Source organism: Corvus hawaiiensis, chromosome 2 (genome assembly GCF_020740725.1).
Source record: "Corvus hawaiiensis isolate bCorHaw1 chromosome 2, bCorHaw1.pri.cur, whole genome shotgun sequence".
NCBI classification, from domain to species: domain Eukaryota; kingdom Metazoa; phylum Chordata; class Aves; order Passeriformes; family Corvidae; genus Corvus; species Corvus hawaiiensis.
In genome coordinates, this window is record NC_063214.1 from 56,485,806 (window position 1) to 56,505,700 (window position 19,895).

The 19,895-nt window shown below is 39.6% G+C and overlaps 1 protein-coding gene across 4 annotated transcripts; it reads right to left on the bottom strand.

Annotated features, from left to right (window-relative positions):
* Positions 1-78: 78 nt before the first annotated feature.
* On the bottom strand, positions 79-19,531 carry PROSER1 (proline and serine rich 1). 4 transcript variants are annotated; one of them, XR_007201699.1, is made up of 14 exons: positions 19,232-19,531; positions 16,065-16,130; positions 15,266-15,334; positions 14,718-14,812; positions 14,102-14,195; positions 13,521-13,631; positions 12,720-12,803; positions 11,735-11,813; positions 9,408-9,503; positions 9,238-9,282; positions 5,202-6,963; positions 4,404-4,551; positions 700-3,075; positions 79-369 (listed from the first exon to the last, which is right to left on the bottom strand). XR_007201699.1 is itself a non-coding variant. In XM_048295166.1 (13 exons), the coding sequence occupies exons 1-13, from the start codon at positions 19,274-19,276 to the stop codon at positions 337-339; spliced, it is 2,727 nt and encodes a 908-aa protein (XP_048151123.1). In that variant the 5' UTR covers positions 19,277-19,531; the 3' UTR covers positions 79-336. The 4 variants fall into 4 exon arrangements, 3 of the variants coding, with proteins under 3 accessions (XP_048151123.1, XP_048151124.1, XP_048151122.1); XM_048295166.1 differs by lacking the exon at positions 700-3,075; XM_048295167.1 differs by lacking the exon at positions 700-3,075 and having other exon boundaries at positions 79-396.
* Positions 19,532-19,895: the final 364 nt, after the last annotated feature.

Sequence of the window (19,895 nt, forward strand, 5' to 3'; positions counted from 1 at the left end):
TCACTGCATCTGCAGTTAAAGCACTTGAAAGAAACATTGAAACTTGTGTTTGCAAACACAATCCCCGTATGTTCTTAGTTGTTGCAAAAGAGATTTTATTTCGGAACACTTCACCTTATCTTTTGCAGTCTGCCAATACATATGAAATAGAGCAGTAATAGGCAACTTGAACAGTGAAAAAAGTCATAGTTAGTCCAAAATTAAAGTCATTCAGCAAGAGTCCTTTCCCGGAACAGGCTCAGTTTAAGGTGGTTTGCCTCAGGAGCAGATGTTTCCTTGGCTGTCTAAAAATGGTGCTCAAGTAAGCATGAAAGAGCTCAGGACAAATCGTTTCCTTCAGAAATTCCAAGGCTGGTTCACAGCAGTTTGCTGCAATGCAGAACACAGACTTTATTCCTGAAGAGGGAAAACATTAATAAAAAACAATTTTACATCAGGAGAAATATTTAAAAAACTGAACTTTAATCCTAACCACTGGAGAGTTCCATTTACAAAATCCTTCAATATGATTCAATAGAAACCAGAAAACCCATTCCAGACATAAAAACTTCACAAATGAACACTTCTTAACCTATTCACTTGCCTAACACTGATGGGAGCATCAAATACTCTTCTCTGGTAAAGTGTGTGGACACCACCCTGTAACTACACTGTTTCAGGAGAAGAGCATTTAATATAGCGGATTTCACTACTTCTCACCTGTTTTCATTTGGAGAAACAAAGTTTGAGTCTCTTTGGCATCTGAGGTGTCCAATGCTCAGACAGGAACCCCCATACTCCATGGCTATTCAACAGGTATTTTTAGAAACAGAGGTATGAAATGCTTACTTTCTGACAAAACAGTACTACTTGCTTTTGACTACAGGGTGACGTGAATTAGTTCAAACTTTGATTGCTTGATGGGGAAACTAGGATTAAAATAGGATGTCAAACTCAGCATCTCAGTAAGGTTAGAAAACTCTTACTAACTTGGAACTACTTTACATTCACATCTAGGGGACAAAAACCAATTTGCTCTTGATAAGATACCTGTATCTTTATTTTCTCCAATAGATCTACAGAGAACATGTTATGGATAGAATGAGAAGCAGAGTAAAATGAAAGATGGTAGAGATCTCTTCCACAGATTTCTTAAGTCAAGATAGAAGGCACCAATTTTAAGAGCAGTTCAGAGTGGAGAATCATCAGAATTTAACAGGTTTCACAAACTAAAAAAATGTAAGGACACTATATTTTTTAGCTGTAACATAATATGTAAGTTTGATTATTAAAACGTCAAAAGATTTAAATTTTTCATCTAAAAACTTAATAGGATATTTCTAATGTCACTCTTTAGGAAGTCAATTTTATAATTTTGGACAGAATTCTGCATCATAAAGAAACAGCATAAGCAAGATCAAGCAGTAGAAGTATCTTAGTAAAAACAAGTTTATTCATTTGTATTTTAGGTAAATATGCAAATAGTCAGCAAAGACTTTTTGCCATGACTGTAAACTTTTTATTTAAAAAAATTATGTTAAAAACCAATACAGTAATTTCCATTAACGTTCTAAAAAAGTTTGTTCACATCTTGAAAGAAAATACATTAGCAACATCTCCCAGCAGAATCAATCTTTAAAAAAGTAAAACTCTAGGTGCAGAACATTTCTACAGTGTAGTATCCTCTACATTTTAATTTAATCACATGATTGAATATCATTCATCTCTATTGTCTCTAAACCATGATCAAGAGCATATCTTAAATAGACGATATTCAGTGATGTGTTACACATTGCCACAGGTACTAACATTATTAGAAGAGTGCACAACTCAGTTTCACTAACAGAGCAAGACCTTTCTATATGCTGCATCGTAACAGTTAATTTAGCTATATGCCTTTAAAATCATGTACGTTTTCCAAGGAAAAATACTAAAAAAATCCATGGTCCAAATTCTGCTCCCACTTATACTCACAGGATAACGTAAGCACCATCAAGTTGTAGTTTATAGCTGAAAAGCATTTAGAGAACCAGTTTGTTTGTGAGTATAAGGGAGAGAAGAACTTGCCCCATGTCTGTAAACATTCACGTAAGTCTGCAGTCAAAAGTGCCAAGTAGGCAGCCTATCCGCAGTACAGTTATTTCATTCAGAGGGGTGCTGGGGGCAAGGAGAATATTACAGAACATTATTTTAGAGGCAAGTTAAAATGTTTTTATGTACTTTGGAAAGACATATTCTCAGCTAGCTAAACCATACTCCAATAAAACATAATCCACTTCTACCCAAATACAGTACAGCATCATTTCCTAGCTTTCATGTTCAGACAAAGGAGTACTCAATTCAGCAGCAAGCCCATGACAATATTTCAAAGCATAAGAAAATCCCCACACACCTCTGACCTACCCTCCCCTCAACATACTGCTGATGCTAACAGGAGATCCTCATACATAGGAAGAAAACATCTGAAAAGCCATAAACTGACCTTGATTTGTGCACACACAAGAAGTGTGTCTACACAAAAGGTCATCTACAGCTTTATTTGTCTAGTTTCAGTCTAGATCTCAGTCTATATTAACCACGTATACCATACAAAACATAACAGAAGCATAGCTGCTTATACACACTATTAAGTATACTTGGTCTCCCTATTCAGTTTGACAGTCAATTGCCCTATTTACATAAATATCTGTTTGAATGTTCCTGATCCTGTAAGACACCAAACATTGAACTTTTAAAATTAAAGGAGAGTCAAGGATGCTCAGCAATTCACAGGATCAGACCCTGAATCAAATTGAATGCAATCACAAATTAAGTTTGACATCTGACACACCTTCCTGGAAACATTTTACCCTCATGTTTTCCCTTTCTTTCCTCAACTCAGACCATGCTCCCACTATTGCAGAGACAGCCTTCAAAGTGAATAGGATCAGGCTCTGTCAAGCAAACACTGCAGTCTTTAGAAATGCCTGGTATTTACTGCCATCCACTCTGGGGCAGACTTGTCTGCAATGAAAATGGTGTTCCTGGTGTTGATGGATAGTTAGCAAAACCTTCAGGCTGAGCTGTATAGTTCTCCAGAGCAGAAGCAGAATGCGCCTTAAAGGAAGATAAGAAGTTAGGAAACAGCACTGATAAAAACAAGGAAACAAAAATCTAAATTAAGCAAAATTTCAGCCACAATACCAGTCCTACTCAAGCCATAACAAATGGATTATAATCTGAAGTGTGCAAAGAATAGAGATGAGCAATGCATCTATACACAGATGTTAAACTCTAGTGCAACTATTGCTCTGAAATACCAGAGAATGAAAAAAGCAGTTGGATTAAGGGGGAAAACAAAGAAGTGTTAATGGCATTTACTTTCCAGTGGAGTAAGCACCAGCTGATTTGGAAGGCATAGCTTAATCAGGAGCTATAATATTTTAGTGACTTTGAACTTTCCTACTCTTCATTGCTCAAGCAAGTAAGTGTTAATTTTAGTGACTGGATCTTATAAATAAGAAAAATTGTATTCCCTGAATGCAATCTGCATACATTTCTACAGAACAAATAGATTCCTGAGCTGCAAAAGCAGCATGGCCTAGACAAAGTAACTTACTTCTTCCAATCCCCTGATATTTAAAAGACATCTGACAATATGCTGCACTCTGAACAGTACTTAGACACGTGCTCCATTTCAACAACTGATGTGTCACAGAAGAAAGAAAACATTAAGTCAAGACACTCAGCTCTCTCCTTTAGCATTTTGTAGAGAAGGAAAAGTTTTTTACAAGAATCCTTTATCTGTACAGAGGTTGCTTTTAACAAAGGACAAACTATACACATAAACACAAAGTCTGATTATAGTCTCAGTTAACTTATATAGGCTGATGGGTGAAACAAGCTGTTTCATGGACAATTGACAATGAAACTACGCATTACCCAAAGCCACTTCAAGCTTATATTACAATTCTATTTGTGGGAACTATCAAGAGAAAGGCAAAACCACAACAGACACAAATTCAAGACAATCTGATTACATGTGAAGAGGCACGTAACTCACAACAAAGGGTCCACAGAAATCTCTAAGTTACTCAAATGTAAGACTGGAACTGAGCACAAATTTTGCAATGGTATGGTCAGCTCATTAGATTTAACACAAGCCCAGGAAAAAAAAATAATTTCCACTACCTTTTCTTTTACTTCTCCCCAGTTAACAAAGAGTTTTAGATAAGGTTTAGTCTCATTTATGAAGCATTGTACACTGGCCTTGAGTAAGAAGGTAATACAAGTAGGTTTTTATCATCATCCTTACAATCAGTTCTCACACAGGTTAGGGGTTTTTCATCATTTACTGACTTAAACTAATCCCAAGGAGTTAACAGGCAAATACATGCTCAAGAGGTCACTGGAAGAAGAACAGTATTAACAAATAGGCACGTTACCTGTAGCAGTGCTGACTGTGCAGCTGCACTGTGCTGCAATTCCTGTAAGGAAGATTGTGCGGCACTTTGGGGAAAGCCAGGGATACCAGGGAGAGATAAAAGACCAGGAAAAACTGCATTTCCTGGTGTCTGTAGTCCAGAAGTCAACCTGAAAGAATGTCAAAATGAGGCTATTATTAGGAACATCTTCACCATGTCTTATTCTGTTTCACTCTCTATAAGCTTATGTCTGCATAAAATACAAAAGCACTTCTTTTTCTAAATCTCATGAAGGCCAGAATTTCTAAACCGAAGTACAGTCTTTACCCACCTAAAAATTATTCATAAACACACAAGATTGTCTGGAACACACCTAAGGGGAATCAGAATTTCTGTTTTGTACTTAAACTGTGCCTACAGTTCACAAGCAAAAACAACCTTACAGACAAGAATTTATGCTGAGTACTTCCTTAAAACATCTGAGATATTGTCTGCTGTTACTTGTATGTGTTAATGGATGCCCACGTGGAATCTATTCTTGTAAAAGCCTAGGAGGTGCCAAGTATCCTCATCTGGGAAATAAAATCACTGAGCATCTCACTGGATTAGACTGTTGTAACAAGGACTATTGAGGCCAACCTATTTAGTCACTACCCTATCAGCTTCTAAAGAAGTGGAAATCTAGTAGTGAACTAACTTTAAAAATTATCTGCAATTAGTAACTACGAGTGAAAACATTGTCTACACACCTAAAGTAAAATCAGCTTTGCTCAAGAGAAAAAGAAATAGTTCTGGCCTCCTTCAGAAACAGTAACATACCCAGCCTGTGCAACAAGTGCAGAGTTGAAGTTTGAGCTAAAGGCCGAGGCAAACCCTGGCAGGACCGGAGCTGGAGATGGGGCTGTGGCAGCTGCTGGCAACGGTGCAACTGCTGCTACTGCAGAAGATGCCTGGAGGCCAGGGAAAGAAGGGAGAGCAGGAGTGACAGAGGGTGTGTTAGAGACAGGAAAACCAGGGAAGGATGGGTTTGATGATCCCAGAGGTCCCTGGGCAACGGAAAAAAGGGAAGGGACAGCACTGGACAAGTTAAGCGAGAAGGGTGGAGCGGAGACTGCTGCGGAGGCGGCGAGTCCTGAGAGTACGGCGGCGGTGGAACTCACATGGGGGGCGGACACGGCTGAAGCGGTTGTAGCCGGAGTGGCCAACAGAGACCCTGGGAGAGTGACGGGTGGGGTCAGTGCTGGGTTACCAGTAAAAGCAAAGTTACTGGTTAGAGACGTGAAAGGAGGGAGGCCATTGAACACAGGGGCAATGGGAGCAGAGGAGCCATGTGGGGCAAGGGAAATGGAAGCCAGAGAACTGGAGTTGTTCAGAGGAGCACTCAAAGAGGAGAGCCCTGACAGCGCTGGGTTCAGGGAACTGGGTAAGCTGACTGGCACTGAAGCTGCTGAGGTGTAAGCACGCCCAAGCCCTGACAGTCCTAGAGTGCCATGAGAAGGGCTGGCTGAATGAGAAGGACCTTTGAAGGCTGACAGGGTAGGACTCATGGGTTCTGTTTTGACCAGAACTGGGATACTGGTGGCAGCTGGGGCTGATGAAAGCTGCTGGTCAGGATTAGTAGGACTTGTGCCATGCAAGAGGGAGGCTGATGAGCCACAGTTGACTGGCATAATTGATGGTGAAGTGGTTAAAGGTGACTGTGCAGGCAATGTTGGAGGAGTGGAACTAGAATTGGCTACAGATGGGGATGGAAGACCTGGAAAAATAGCCAGCCCAGGTGTGGAGGAGCGCTGTGGGTTGGGGGTGGCTGATGGAGTGTAAGATTTGTTGACAGAGGAAGTGGGTGGGTCAGAGCTTTGATTAGCAAGAGCAGATAAAGAAGCAAGCTCACTTGTCACAGCAGAAGGTAAAGCAGATGAATTGATTAATGAAGTGTCATTTGATGTCAGAAATCCCTTTAAGACAGACAAAATTGGGTTAGGCAAGCTTAGTGAGCCAGGAATGGTAGTGGCAGGAGAATTAGCAATTGTAGATGGAACAGGACTAGAAATCCCTTGGGCATTGGGCGGCAAGGACAAAGGGAGGCCAGCAAAAACTGATGACAATGGAGCAGGATTATTAGCAGAAGCAACTGAGGAGGTTGCAGAGAACGGGAGGCCAGCAAATGGTGTAGCAGCAGATGCGAAAACTTCAGTAGGCGCAGGTGTGGCACATGGGGTGGAGGAACCTTGCGGAGCGGGCATAGCAGCGGGGATAGAAGCCAGCCCAGAGAAAACTGCGGGGATAGGGGTAGAGGTTGCACTCTGAACAGATGTGACAGGAACACCAGGCAATGAAAGGGATTTGATGACAGTAGGGGTTGGGGTGGATGGCTGAGATGTATGGATGGAAGAGGAGACCTGTCCTGGGAAAACAGGAAGGACAGGGGTAGACATGTTCATCCCAGAGATGAGTGGAGTTGCAGGTGCTAATGGATGGCTTATTGCCTTGACAGGTGATGGGGTAGGGACTGGAGTAGCAGCAGGTGTTGAAGGATTAGAACCATGAGGAGTAAAGAGCTGATTCGCTTGTGCAGAGAAAGCTGCAAAGAAACAAAACCAGTAAGAATACTTGAAACTGTCAGAAATGTTTGAAATCAACACAAAAACATTTTATACAGCATTTCAAAATATGACATACAGGCAATAGCTAACACACAATGTTTACATATAAACAATGAACAGCGGGGCCTATGAAAACAAACCAGAAAGGTACACACAAACACATCACACAAATTGTACACCATGTGGACTAACACTCCTTTATAAAACACTCTGTGACATCTGCTACCTCTTCATGATCTCATGCAAAACAGTTAGAAACTCAAATATACTCTGTAACAACATCTAAGTGATACAGGTGAACACCCTCCCTCTGGTCCCTAACATTTGGCAGTACCCAAAACAGATCTAATATTCCATCAGCATCAGATCACCTGGGCTCCTCTGCATCCATTCTCACTGAAGGTCAGAATTTCCTTCAGAACCAGTTAATTCAATGTATCATGATTTCAGAGAAGTTTAGTCAACAACTGAAGAAAGCTGATTTCAGGTGCTGGTAGTTTTCTTTCCTTCAAAATCAGGTCATTCTCTTCACTGTGCTTCCTTCAGATTTTGATTCTAAGAAGGTACACTTTTAAATTCATGTATCACACTACAGTATTAAACTAACATTGGCACTTGACTTTATCAACAAGTATTTCTAGGAGTCTTTAGTCAGGTGTCTGTAATAAAGGCAATCACCTGCCACTAAAAGTATCAGCTTATGTCAATCCTACAAAGTAAGTTAGAGACATCAGTCAAGCTGCAGGAAAACAGGCAGGCACGCTGCGAATGGGGAGGTGGAGATTAATGGAAAGGAGCTGCATTTATGAACATGGGCATGTCAAGAGTCCCGATATGCCTGCCTCTAGTTTCCTGTGGAACATGAATATGTTAATAAATCATCCCTCTCAAGCAAACCTTGTGCTTTATTTTACTTTCAGAATATTCTGTTCAACTGTAAGCAAGACACTGATCCAACCAGTCAAACTCATCACCCATAACTCTCTAACAGCCTAAATGTCTCTCTTGCCTGAATTCTACATATAATTCGACACATAAATCCAAAAAAGTAATCTCTAAAATCTTGGACCTAAGCTGGTATGACAAACTCCCATTCTGTGTATGTTGAAACTCTAAAACTAGCAAGTCTGCAAACAAACTATTTCCTTTGACATATTTTTTTCAAAAAAACCCAGACTGCCCAGCTCTGGATTCTGTTCTTTCCTCTTTCTGTTTCCAAGCTGAACACTCTCCTAAAGATCACAGTTATTTAATCCTGACAGCCAAGATAATCACCAATGAAATACAGCTGCAATAGAACTCAGAGTTGTTGCTGAATTTGTGTTCCTAAGAGAATATTTCATTCCTTACACTGTATTCATTTAGCTGCATTAACTACTTTGTAAAATACATGCACACTTAAAGAGGGGTACATAAGAATGAAGTGATTCTCAAAACATTTCTGTAGAACCATCCCTGGACATAGAGAAGGAAAGACAAAACATAACTTTTTTTTTTTTGGCCCCTAGGAATATTTACAGTAGATAAACTTATCACAGTCATTTTATCAATTTGCAGTATTTGTTAATATGTCTGACTTAATGGCCAGTAAATTCTCTGTTTGGATTTGTCAAATCTAACAAAGTATTATCAAAGCCTGTTTATAAGTAGTTCCTAATGGGATTTATTATTATGCTTTGTACTAATTGTACAAAGCACCACACAAATAAAAACAATAAAAAATGCACAACTGTCTTTGTAAAGGGAACAGAGGATCTTACAGGGTAAGACAAAAGTGCAGGTAGACATAGTTGGATCTAACACTCTGGGATAAGACATTCAAAAATATCTAAATCTCTCTTGTATTACTACCTTCTTATTGCAACTGATCTATGAAATTAAAATGTCAATGGCTTTTCCAACAGACGTCCAGAGTTTTAAAAATTGCAAAGATTTACTGAAGTATTTAAGTGCATGACATTGCAAAGGGTATTTTGATTTCGTTTTTAACATGATTTCTCACATACTTATATAATGAAGAATATAAAAAACTTTGATAAGCTAACACAAAAGAATTGTAATGTTTCCATGCTTCTAAGTGACAAATTTCTGACGATTTTTTTTCTCCACTCTCAAGAGATCCTATTCCACATACTTAGCAGCTACATACTTAGAAGCTTATGAAGATCCCACTAAACAAATTGTTAACATTTTCTGAACAAATAACAAACATACAATCAACACAAAAACACCCCTGTGGATTTGCAATTTACCTTGATTTTGTGAAGGTTTTGCCTGGCTGGAAAGGTCTTCATTTTCTAAACAGAGAACCGCAACTTGTTATTGAAAAGCAAATGACACTCCAGCAGTGAATGAATGATCCACTCCCAACAACGAATCAGGAAAATCAGCATGAATATTTTTAAAGATATGCATGCTTTACCTGATGCGACTTGATTAGTAGTGTATGGTGGAGGAGCTGGTAAGCCTGGAGCTATGACATTGGCCATTGGAACTAAGCCAGCATTGTTGTAAGCACCTAAAATAACAAAGGCAATACACATCCCCATTGTCAGAAGAACCTGTATCTAGATGAACCAGTAAGAATCATCTCCTTTAAAAGAACATTTTCAAGACTGTAAGACATTCCTTCAACAAAAAGCTAGACCAGTTAATTATTCAGGCTGGATGTTGGCTTTTGCCAATGTCTGCCTGAATGGCATGCATTGTGATCCAAATTTTACTAAGGGCAATTCTCTTGAGAGAGCCTGAAAAAGTCAGGTTTCAATTCCTTTCAGTTCCATTTTGCCTTAAAAAACTCAAAGGAGAGGAGTGATACAGAGTGTCTGCAGCATCACTGGTTCCATTCCTATTCCTAATTTAAAGGCTGTTGCAACTTCTTCTTCAACATTAAAGCTGGACAAACAAAGGAGCCAATCACAGATCAGTAACCATGACCCTTTAACACTAGCCAGAAAATACAGAGAAAAATGTCCCATCTCAAATACTTAATCTAGTATTCTTCAATAATCCTTTAAATGCTAAGAAATTCAAGTGGGTTAACAAACTATTTCAATATAAAATTTTTACAGCAATTAATGTATTAAAAATACCTTTTTTCCTCCCTTATTTTTTTGAGCAACTTAAACTGTTGTATTGCTGTGGTATACAGTTCTGATGAAACACATATGAATTTAAATTGCAGGAACACAAACACACTTCATAGTGGCCCTGAATTAATAGTTTAAGAGCATAAGAACTTAGTCTTCATGGGCAAAGGTAACACTTGAACAATACTGAAAGTGCAGCAATTTGTCATATGCAACTCCTTTCTGATTTCACACTTTCACAGCAATTCCACCTGATGTTAAGATTTCTTGCACGACCTGAAAATCAGAAAAGCCACTAACAATCACTTCATCACCCAGGAATGAAATGTTCAAGAGGCAGAAAACAATTCATCATTCTGACCACTGACTGAAAACCATCACATTCAATAGTTTCAGGTCAGCATCTGCAATCTCATTAAACACACACACACATGTATATCATTTTACCAGTTATGAGTTCTGTTGTCACAAGAGCTTTCTTACAAAATATGTTGCAGCCTAATAAGGCCCAGAAACCTCAAAAGCTGTTTCATATCCTAAACCTGTACTAATATTTATATCCTTTCACAAGCCAAATTTTGTGCTTTAAGATACTTTGGACAGGATTTATTTAATATAAATTTGAGCTAGTCTGCAAGTTTGCTGTACAGTTTCTTGGCAACAAGTAATTTCCTGGGCATAAATAATCAATCAGTCTTAGTTTAGCCACTAGTAGTGCCCATTTTTCTAAAATGGCTATAAAAAGTCTTGCAGACATCAAGTTGATTAGATGACTCAGCCTTCAGCACGCTAGGAGTTCTGCTTCACTTTCTTATCAACTACCTGAAAAACTCCCTGAAATCCCCAACATCAGTGAAAAGCAAGCATCCTAACCAGAGCACTCCTTGTTTTGCAGTACAGAATCTCAAGATTAGAAAAGCCTTTCAGCTGCCAGATCCAAATCTGACTACTTTACGTATTCTAAGCTTTCTTCCAAAGAAAGGGCAATTGCCTTGCTCCCTTCCAAAGATGTCTGGAATCAAACAATTGATGCAGCAGAGCAAAGAGAGAGGAGCTTACGAATAAAGGCTCAATCTTACCTAAGGCACAAGGCCAGAAACAGACCAATAGCAGGAAAAGGCAATCACTATTTCCCTTCTGAGACTGAAATCTACTTTTCTTTTAGGAAACTGTTTGCTCTCCATTATGACGGAGAGAAGGTAAAGCTGAAGGCAACTGAGAAGCAGATTATAGCCCTTCAGCAAGTTCCTACACAGTTCCACCCAATTCAGGGCTGTGGCTGGCCATATCCCAAGTTGGGTTCTACAGAAACAAGCCAGACTTGTCAAGCCAAAGCCCAAACCTTGGTCAAACGTTACAACAAAGCCAAAGCCCTAGTCTTGTCTAACACACACAATGCCTCCCATAAATTAAATACTCTGTCATCAGAAAAGGATTGTGAATTTTTCTTATGGATGTTGGAAAAATAAGTCAATATAGTCCTCTTTTAATCAATTCTGCTGTCATGATAAGAAAAGGTAGAAACCAGTACCCAGAGCATGCTTGGAGAGCAGAAGCCAATTTCAGAGATGACCATGGTCAGAGAAACTGACACTTGACACATTACTTAAAAGGCAAATGCATGAAACAATAGCATCAAGCTAGAACACAGAAACCTTACTTGGTGCAATAGTTGCATGTGGCCGACATGGTGGGATGGGGTATGGAACTGGTTTGTGTGGATTGTACGTTGATGGAGCCTACATAAACAAAAAACAAATGGGAAAAGCAATAGTGAAAGCATTACCTAATGTTTCTCAGACAAAAAGCTAACTTTCAGATACTACTACAGACAGGCATTCTTCACTACAAATATATGTGACACAAAATTTCGTCATAATATCCATAGTGACTGCAACTATTTTGCTCTTTCTGAAAAGAGTGAAGCAAACATCACTAGTATACCTTTGGATTTTAATATAAAACTGAGCACAGGAGGGAAAGGGAACTCCTTTCTGCCTTGCAATTCTCACACTCTGCAGTCTTGGACTGACTTCTCATTTTAAATGTTTAGCACATTTAAAACTACCAAATATTTCTGAAAGTACCTATGCCTTTAAAATAATATAGCTTTGTGGGAAACATCTCATAATAAAAGTGGTAATAAAACATTTGGACAATACTTCAAAGGAGTAACAGGTGCAACTGAAAGTTTGTCCCACATGCTTAAAAATTTTGAAATACACATCAGCTGTGTTGTCAAGAAACATGAACCTCTAAGGCACTGCTGTAATTCAAGTTTTAAAGATGGAAACATTTTCTGTGTTCATGTGAGAAATCCTCAGAGAGGAGCTCATGATGGACTACTAAAAATGCTTTTAGTTTTCTCTTCTGCTACCGCAATTTAAATTCTGTCTTCAAACGCACATAGATTGCATCCAGTAGAGGATCCTCCCCCCCTACAGATAAAAACTAGAGCTCATTTTCAAGCTAAATAAAAAAATACTAGGTCATATTCATTATAGAAGTTTAGCTTCAATTAAATTGCTGCTCTACAGTCTTCTGGCAACATAACAGAATTTTATAACAAAGCCTCGGTCAATTGGCTGGTGGTTGTTTTGGGGTTTTTTCAAAGTTTCATTTATTTATGAATTTATTAGACATACTGGTTTGGATGGTCCAAGTATACGGGCTGCTATTCCCTTTCCTTCATTAGTACACTCTTCTGTGTCCTTTTTGATAGGGGTTCCCTGAAACAAAAGAAAATTAAGCCAAGCATTAATTTAGAACCAAATCTTGCTGTACAATTTCTGCCATATTTTTTTTTTCCTGAACTACATCTGAGTTTTTGAACATTCTGAAAGTAACCATGTTTGTCAGGAAAAAAAAAAGAACCAACAACCAACTGTTTTAGGCTTGTAAAGTAATGAGTAAGAGCATTCCAATAGCTTGGTTTGTAACACGGAGCTTTTTTAAAGAGAGGCATTTTAAACAGTCCATGTTGATGATGAAATTCTGCATTTTGACTTGTGGACATGATAACACTAATTTTGCTGTCCCTTAAGTGTTCACATGAAATGCTTAACATGCTTGTTTAGGAGCCACACTAGGATTAGCAGTAGTATAGCAGTGACCCTATTAGGTCACCTTATCAACATACCAGTAAAGCTCTTGACACCTCTCCTGATTCTGCCAAACATTGCTAGAGTTTACAATGTTTCCCTGATATGAATAATGTTTTATTTATGAAGTAATCTTTACCTGAAGCAGCATAGAAACAATAGGCAAATAAAAATAATGCAAGTTCCCTATAAATGTGGAATGGGGTAAAACAAACCCAACAAACGCACTTTGGTTTTGATTCCAGTCCTCCTTTCATGTATATGAATTCTGGGTTTGGTTATACTACAATGAACCTTAAATCAAGGGTTCATTTGTGAAAAGCAAAAGCATAGGATTGTGCTTACTGGAAAAATTCCATTTATGCGGCTTGGTTTGCCCTTGGGATAAGGATTGCCAGGAATCATGCCACAGGATGATATCATAGCATGAGGAGCCTTACAACCTGTTTTTGAAGCCTGCAAAATAATCAAGAAAGAACATCATTTGCTATCAAATTCAATGTTCTAAAGAAACTAGTTACTACTTTATGACATTTAGACTGCATGAATCAACCTACATGGAACAATTGGAGTCTGTGTCTCAAGTCTTATTCCAAATAATCCAAATAGTATAAACTTCTACCAAAGTCCACCTCTGCTTATACTGAACTTGGGCTTAAGCACTTGGTGTTCTCTCAAACAAAGTTTCCTCCGGCACTGGTTGCAATTCTGTGCCCCTTTTTCCATATGTTCCTAATGCCTGACAGAAACTTCCCCTTTTGTTGCACATGCGTCACACAGCTCTTATCTTTTTGCAGTTGCTTGTTTCAGTTTGTCTCCCACCAATAGCTCCCAGAAGTCCTCATGCTAAGCCCTGGCCCCTCAGTGACCATAAGGATGTAAACAGAATCCTAATAGAACCAAGGATAGTAGTTTATCTTGATTACCTGTTCGAGAATTCTTCTGCATCTTTTCTTCTCTGACATATTAATTCTGAACAGATCTTCAATAAGGCGATAATTCTGAGCATCAACAATGTTGCTGTAAAGGTATTGACAGACAATTACTGCCATTGCCTTTGCATAAGCTGAAACAATGCACCACTGCAAAGTGGCCCACACTTACTGAGCCACTACCCAACAGTACATTAAAAAAACATAATTAGTTCAAATTATAATATTACTATTGAAGCAAAAACCCCTGGCTTAAATATGGTAATTTTTTTTTCTGATATCCAGTCTAAACCTACTCTCAGTGTGAAGCCATTCCCCTTGTCCTGTCACAACACTCCAGCTCTCTTGCAGGCCTCCTTCAGGTACTGGAAGGCTGCAATTAGGTCACCCCAACTTGTTCCAGGCCGAACAAACCAAATTCTCTCAGCCTTATGTCTATTTCTACAATGTCTACTTCTAATTACTCTATTGAACAGCCCCATCAGTAATGGACATGTGCTTTACCTTAACCAGACACAGTGCTTCCTTCTAGGAGTATCTGAAGTTTTATATCCCCAAACACGAGATAAACCAATATAAGTTAAGGAAATAAAGCACAAGAGATACTTACGAAGCTAAGATTTCAAGGGCAATAAGTTTATCTTTACTGAATGTGAAGCAGTTGAGAATATTAACTATTTTTGATGCTGGAACTGCCACTATTTTCTGATAAGAAAGAAAAAATGTGTGTATAAAATAAGGCAGTACAACTATTTTAAACTCAGAATACAACTCAGTAACATATTCATATGGTGTATTTCAGTGAAATTTTAATAGCCTCTCCCTCCCATTGGGAAGGAGACTCTACAGGCTAAATTACAAGCAGCTCCAAAAAGCACTCACCCAAAGCAAAGAAATCAGGAGAGTTAACAATAGTTACAAAGGGTTACATCTATTACTGAGATACACAGGAAAGTAAAAGTCACTTTAGTCAGAAAAGATACCCTAATTTTAAGTATGAAGTTTCATAGCTTGAAACCACTGAAGAAGGAGATGAAGAAGAAACTTTGAAGATTTTAAAGGGTAGATTGACTCATCAGTTGAAAAGGAGGTGTCATAAAATTAAAATGACATTAGGAGAGCAAATTTATTCCAAAAGATTATGTCACAAGAACTTACATGTTGTAAAGCCTTTATTGCCTTGAGCTGTGGTTCTGCCCACGAGAAGTATCTCAGTAATTCAACAACCTGCAACAGTAAGGCCTTCAATTAATCTTTTAGATATATTAAAAATGTATGCTAATAGCATCAACATGACCTTTCCACTTTTCTAGCACAGTGGTATACTGCTAAAAAATATCTGTATGTCTGTGTGTTTGATTGTTGGTGCCTACCAGCATCTAACCTTTTTATTTCTAAGTAGGCACCTAAAATTCTATTTTATGAGATGAAGATTTTCTATGGAAATATTTCAAATACTTACTTTTCTACATATATTTGCATATAGGCATAACAATGCCACTGTTTTAGAATAAGTAAAAAAAAAAAAAATCAAGTATCTCTGAAAAAGCTTATCAACAATCAGTATCCCAAACAGCATATTCCCAAACATACACCAAAAAAAGCCAGCAGGAAAAGAAACAGGAAAAAGAAAATCTATGTATTATCATATTATACATTATTACTACATCTCTATTGAGACAATACATGAAAAATAATCCTAAATTCCATTAAGATAAATTTCCACCATTTTCCTGACACAATAAAAATAAAAATGTAGTGATTTTGATGACAAAGCAACTTGGAGGTCTTTTTAATAGTGTCATGCTGATATAATAGTAAGGAATTAAATCTCCTCAGTTAATAAATGTGAAAAGCTAATATGATCAGCCTCAGTATGACTGGCAACAATCTGTTTGTATTACTGAATACCCAAAAACAAAAGCTCCCATTAAACCCATGACAGTGTTGACTTTACCTGTTCACTGGAAAAGTATCCATGAACATATTCAATAGCTTTTAATTTGTACTCAGTCAATACAGCCTAAAAGATATAGAATAAAAAAGATGCATGATTAGTGACTCAAAATTATAATTTTAGCACAACCATCTGCTAATCTATTAATCTAAAATCTGCCCCTACAAAGTGACACTTGTATCAACTGCACTGCAGCACTTTGAAGTAAAAGTACATTCCTTAGGTAATTGAGAACAGGGAAGAGCAGAAACACTTGATTAAATTCTTCTGTTAAAAAAATACTCATTTTTTAATTTACTTGATTTTGCTTTTTTGTTGTTGCTTATAACTGAGAGAACATCATCACTCTCTTTTTGCTCCAATGATTTACGTCAACTTTCAGTTAAACAAGATAACACAGTTGATTATTCAGGCAATCTTTTTGCACGGCCCCTGTAAACTAAGTAGCAAAGTATTTTACCTCAGCGAATTTATGAAGAAATTGGATAATGAGTGTATACGGACAGAATTAAATATACAACAAAGCTTGCACCAGAGATGGATGCTGTCTTACCATCATCCTTACACATTTCAAATTTTAACATGCAGTCATACAAAACAAACAAGGCACAGTACTTTAATGCAGCACTGGCCTTTTGACTTTGTGGCAAGACAGTTTTGTTGATAACCACGTGAGCTGTCTAATAGCCAGGACTTCCTCCCTCTCCTGTACTCAGCTCTCTGTGACAGGTACAAGATGTAAAGAAGACTGCTAACAGCTGAATTCCTGCCCCAGGCTGCTGAAAACACCTTTCTTCCACAGTTTCCAAGTTCCCCCTCTGATGCTAGATCTTGTGTATTCTCAAACCACCTTTAGCTTTATCCCCACACCCACTTCTATCCTTCTCCCAACAGCCCTAAAATCTACCCTCACCCTTGCTTTTTTGTTCCTGTCCCTCCACATTGACAGACATGGTCTCCAGCACTGCAGCTTGACTGTGAGTGAGTAGCAAAGGTGCACAGAAATCCACTTAGATACTGTTTGAGGCAACCTTCTTCCCTTCCATACCTCATTAACAGACAAACACAGACACACTGCAGTCACAGGGGAGAAAGAATTTCTCCCTTCATGCTCATTTTTTCTTCTGTCCTTTCCTCCTCTTCATGTATTTTGAAAAAAAAGCAGGGTATGTCATATTTTTTACCAAAACAAATGTTACTTTTCCTTCTTAAATCAACAACTGAATGACTTTGTAACAAGAGCACAAACAGAAAGCACTGCTATGCATATTTATGGAAGGAACAAACAAACAAAACCCCCAAAGTTTATTTTGCTAGTAATTGTAAATACATATAGTGAAAAACAGAAGTAAGCTAACCATGAAGACATTTAAATAATTGTTCCTGCTAAATGTGGGACTGAAAATGGAACATGCCAACACAACAAACTTGCAAATCACATAATAAAGAAGGTTCTACCACAGAGGTAGAAATGAAGCTTAAACAAAAACATAGCAACAAAGACACAAAATCAGCATTTGGACCATGAATGTTACACTGCAACAGCACAACTATTATTAACACAGCACAGCACTGACCCTTAGATCAACAGCAAGGTGGAATACAGGAATAGAGGCAGATAACATAGAGGAAACATAATTGCCTAAAATCACATGTCTAAACCCTTTTGTCTGAAGTCTTTAGTAATCACAGAGCGTATTCTGAAGGACTGCACTGCAGTCATATAATTGAAGCACTACTCCCTCCCACCATCAATTATCAGAGAAAGCATTCATGTGCAAGTCGTTCCTTGATTTTTTTTTTGTTCCCAGATTTTGCACTCAAATTCATAAGTTGGGAGGGAAGTCCTCATCCTGAAATATCTTAGACTGTCATGTTTTCAGCTGTTTTATAAAGGAGACTTTATAACCATGACCTTATGCAAAAATGTAGTTGTGACAACAAAGACTCACCCCTGGGGCTTCTGTTGCACAGTTCTATACCACAATATGGTTTTATACCTCAATATGTTGCAAAACAATAATACTGCAATTGCAGCTGTCACTGCCTCATGCCGAAGAGAAACTGAACTGAATCTCAGCTCCAGTACCCGAGTCCAAATAAAGGAAATTTACCTCTCCTAGAGAAACCAACATAACAAAAAACCCCACTTATTACGAAAAAGCTATGGATCGCTGTTCTGCCACGAGTAATCTCATCTAAAACAAGCCCCTCATCGTCACACCAAGACAGTTTCAGCAGGTTAACTGCTCTACTGTGACTCTTAAAAAACCTCTGCTTAACTGCAACAAAATACATCCTCACAGGTTTCTGCTTCCTAGGCAAAACAAGAAACATTAATCTCAAAGGTTCTGATTTTTAATCTCTCCTTTTCTCCTTCTACCATTTGGAGAAGTGTGCCAACCACTAACTTCGAGCTTTCCTGTAAAAAGCAGGCCTCTTGTGCAGAGAGAAACCAGAGCCCCGCCAGACACGAGGAAGCCCAGGTCTGTATCTCTGCTCCCCACAACTAGCAGTACTTGGCTCGGTGAGGTTTTAAACAGGAGATGCAGAAGCACAGCTTAGAGCTCATATCAAAATGCAGACTTAACATCCCAGAGGAAGAAGGTGGGCACACACTCCTGAGCTGTGGGAGAAGTGACTTCCACAAGGACGAAAGAGTGCAGCTTAGAAATCAGCATTCTCACGTCCTATTTGTGCGCTGTACCTCCTAAATCAGTGTATAAGAGGTGGATACTTCACACTGACACCGCTCGGGCCAAGCAAACGCAGCCCCTCCCTCGCAAATAAGAGGTGCCTGGCTACCTTGTTTTCATTTCTCATCTTCCTTGGAAGAGAAAATGCTGCAGTAATCTTATCCAAGTGCTAATTTCAAATGACGAGTCAAGATCATCCATCCAGTCCCGACACCCTCTGCCATGGGCAGCGACACCTCCCACTAGACCGGGTTGCCCAAGGCCTTGTCCAACCTGGCCTTGAACATTGCCAGGATTGGAGCATCCACCACCTTCCTGGGCAACCTGTTTCAGTGTCTCACCACCCTCATAGTACAGAATTTCTTCTTAATATCTGATCGAAATGTTTCCCCCTTTCAATTTGTAGCTATTAGTCCTTGTCCGATAGTCCATCACCAAATGATTAAACTAACACACAAAACGAGAGTTTACCTTCCTAATTTCATCCAGCACGGTTTCAAATGATTTCTTATCCATCTCGATTATTTCATTCAATGTCGACACTTAAACGTGGAGGAAATAATACTAGTAATAAAAAAAATCCTAAGTGTCTTTAAGCATACAGGAAAAAAGGATTAAAAAAAAAAAATAAAAATGCCGGGCACGGAAGGCGGCCCGGGCCGTCGCCGGCCCCGGGGATGGAGCGCTGCTGCTTCTGCAGTGCCGGACACAGAGACAAAGGCGCCCGCCGGGAGCCGCCCGGCGCGCCCGCTCCCTGCGCGTCCCGCGGGCGCTCCGGCGGGAGAGGGCGGCGCGGGGCGCAGGGGCCGCGGCAGCGGCAGGAAGGGCGGCAGCGGCGGCCGCCCCGCTCAGCACGCGGCACCGAGGCCCGGCCGGCCCGGGGCGCCCCCGCAGCGCATCGTTCGCGGCGCCGCCGCCCCGCGATCCCAGCGGGCAGAGCCCGGGCGGACCCCGGGGCAGGCGGGGCAGGTGAGGAAGGCGGCCCGGGAGCGGCGTGAACCCCAAGACAGCGCACCCCCTCCGCCGGTCCCGCCTCCCCACCGTCGCGCCCCTATGGCATCACAGCGCCGAGAGAAGGCCCTTTACTACGCTGCGCGACGACAGCGATGCCTGTGCAGAAGCGGCGGGAACTCCG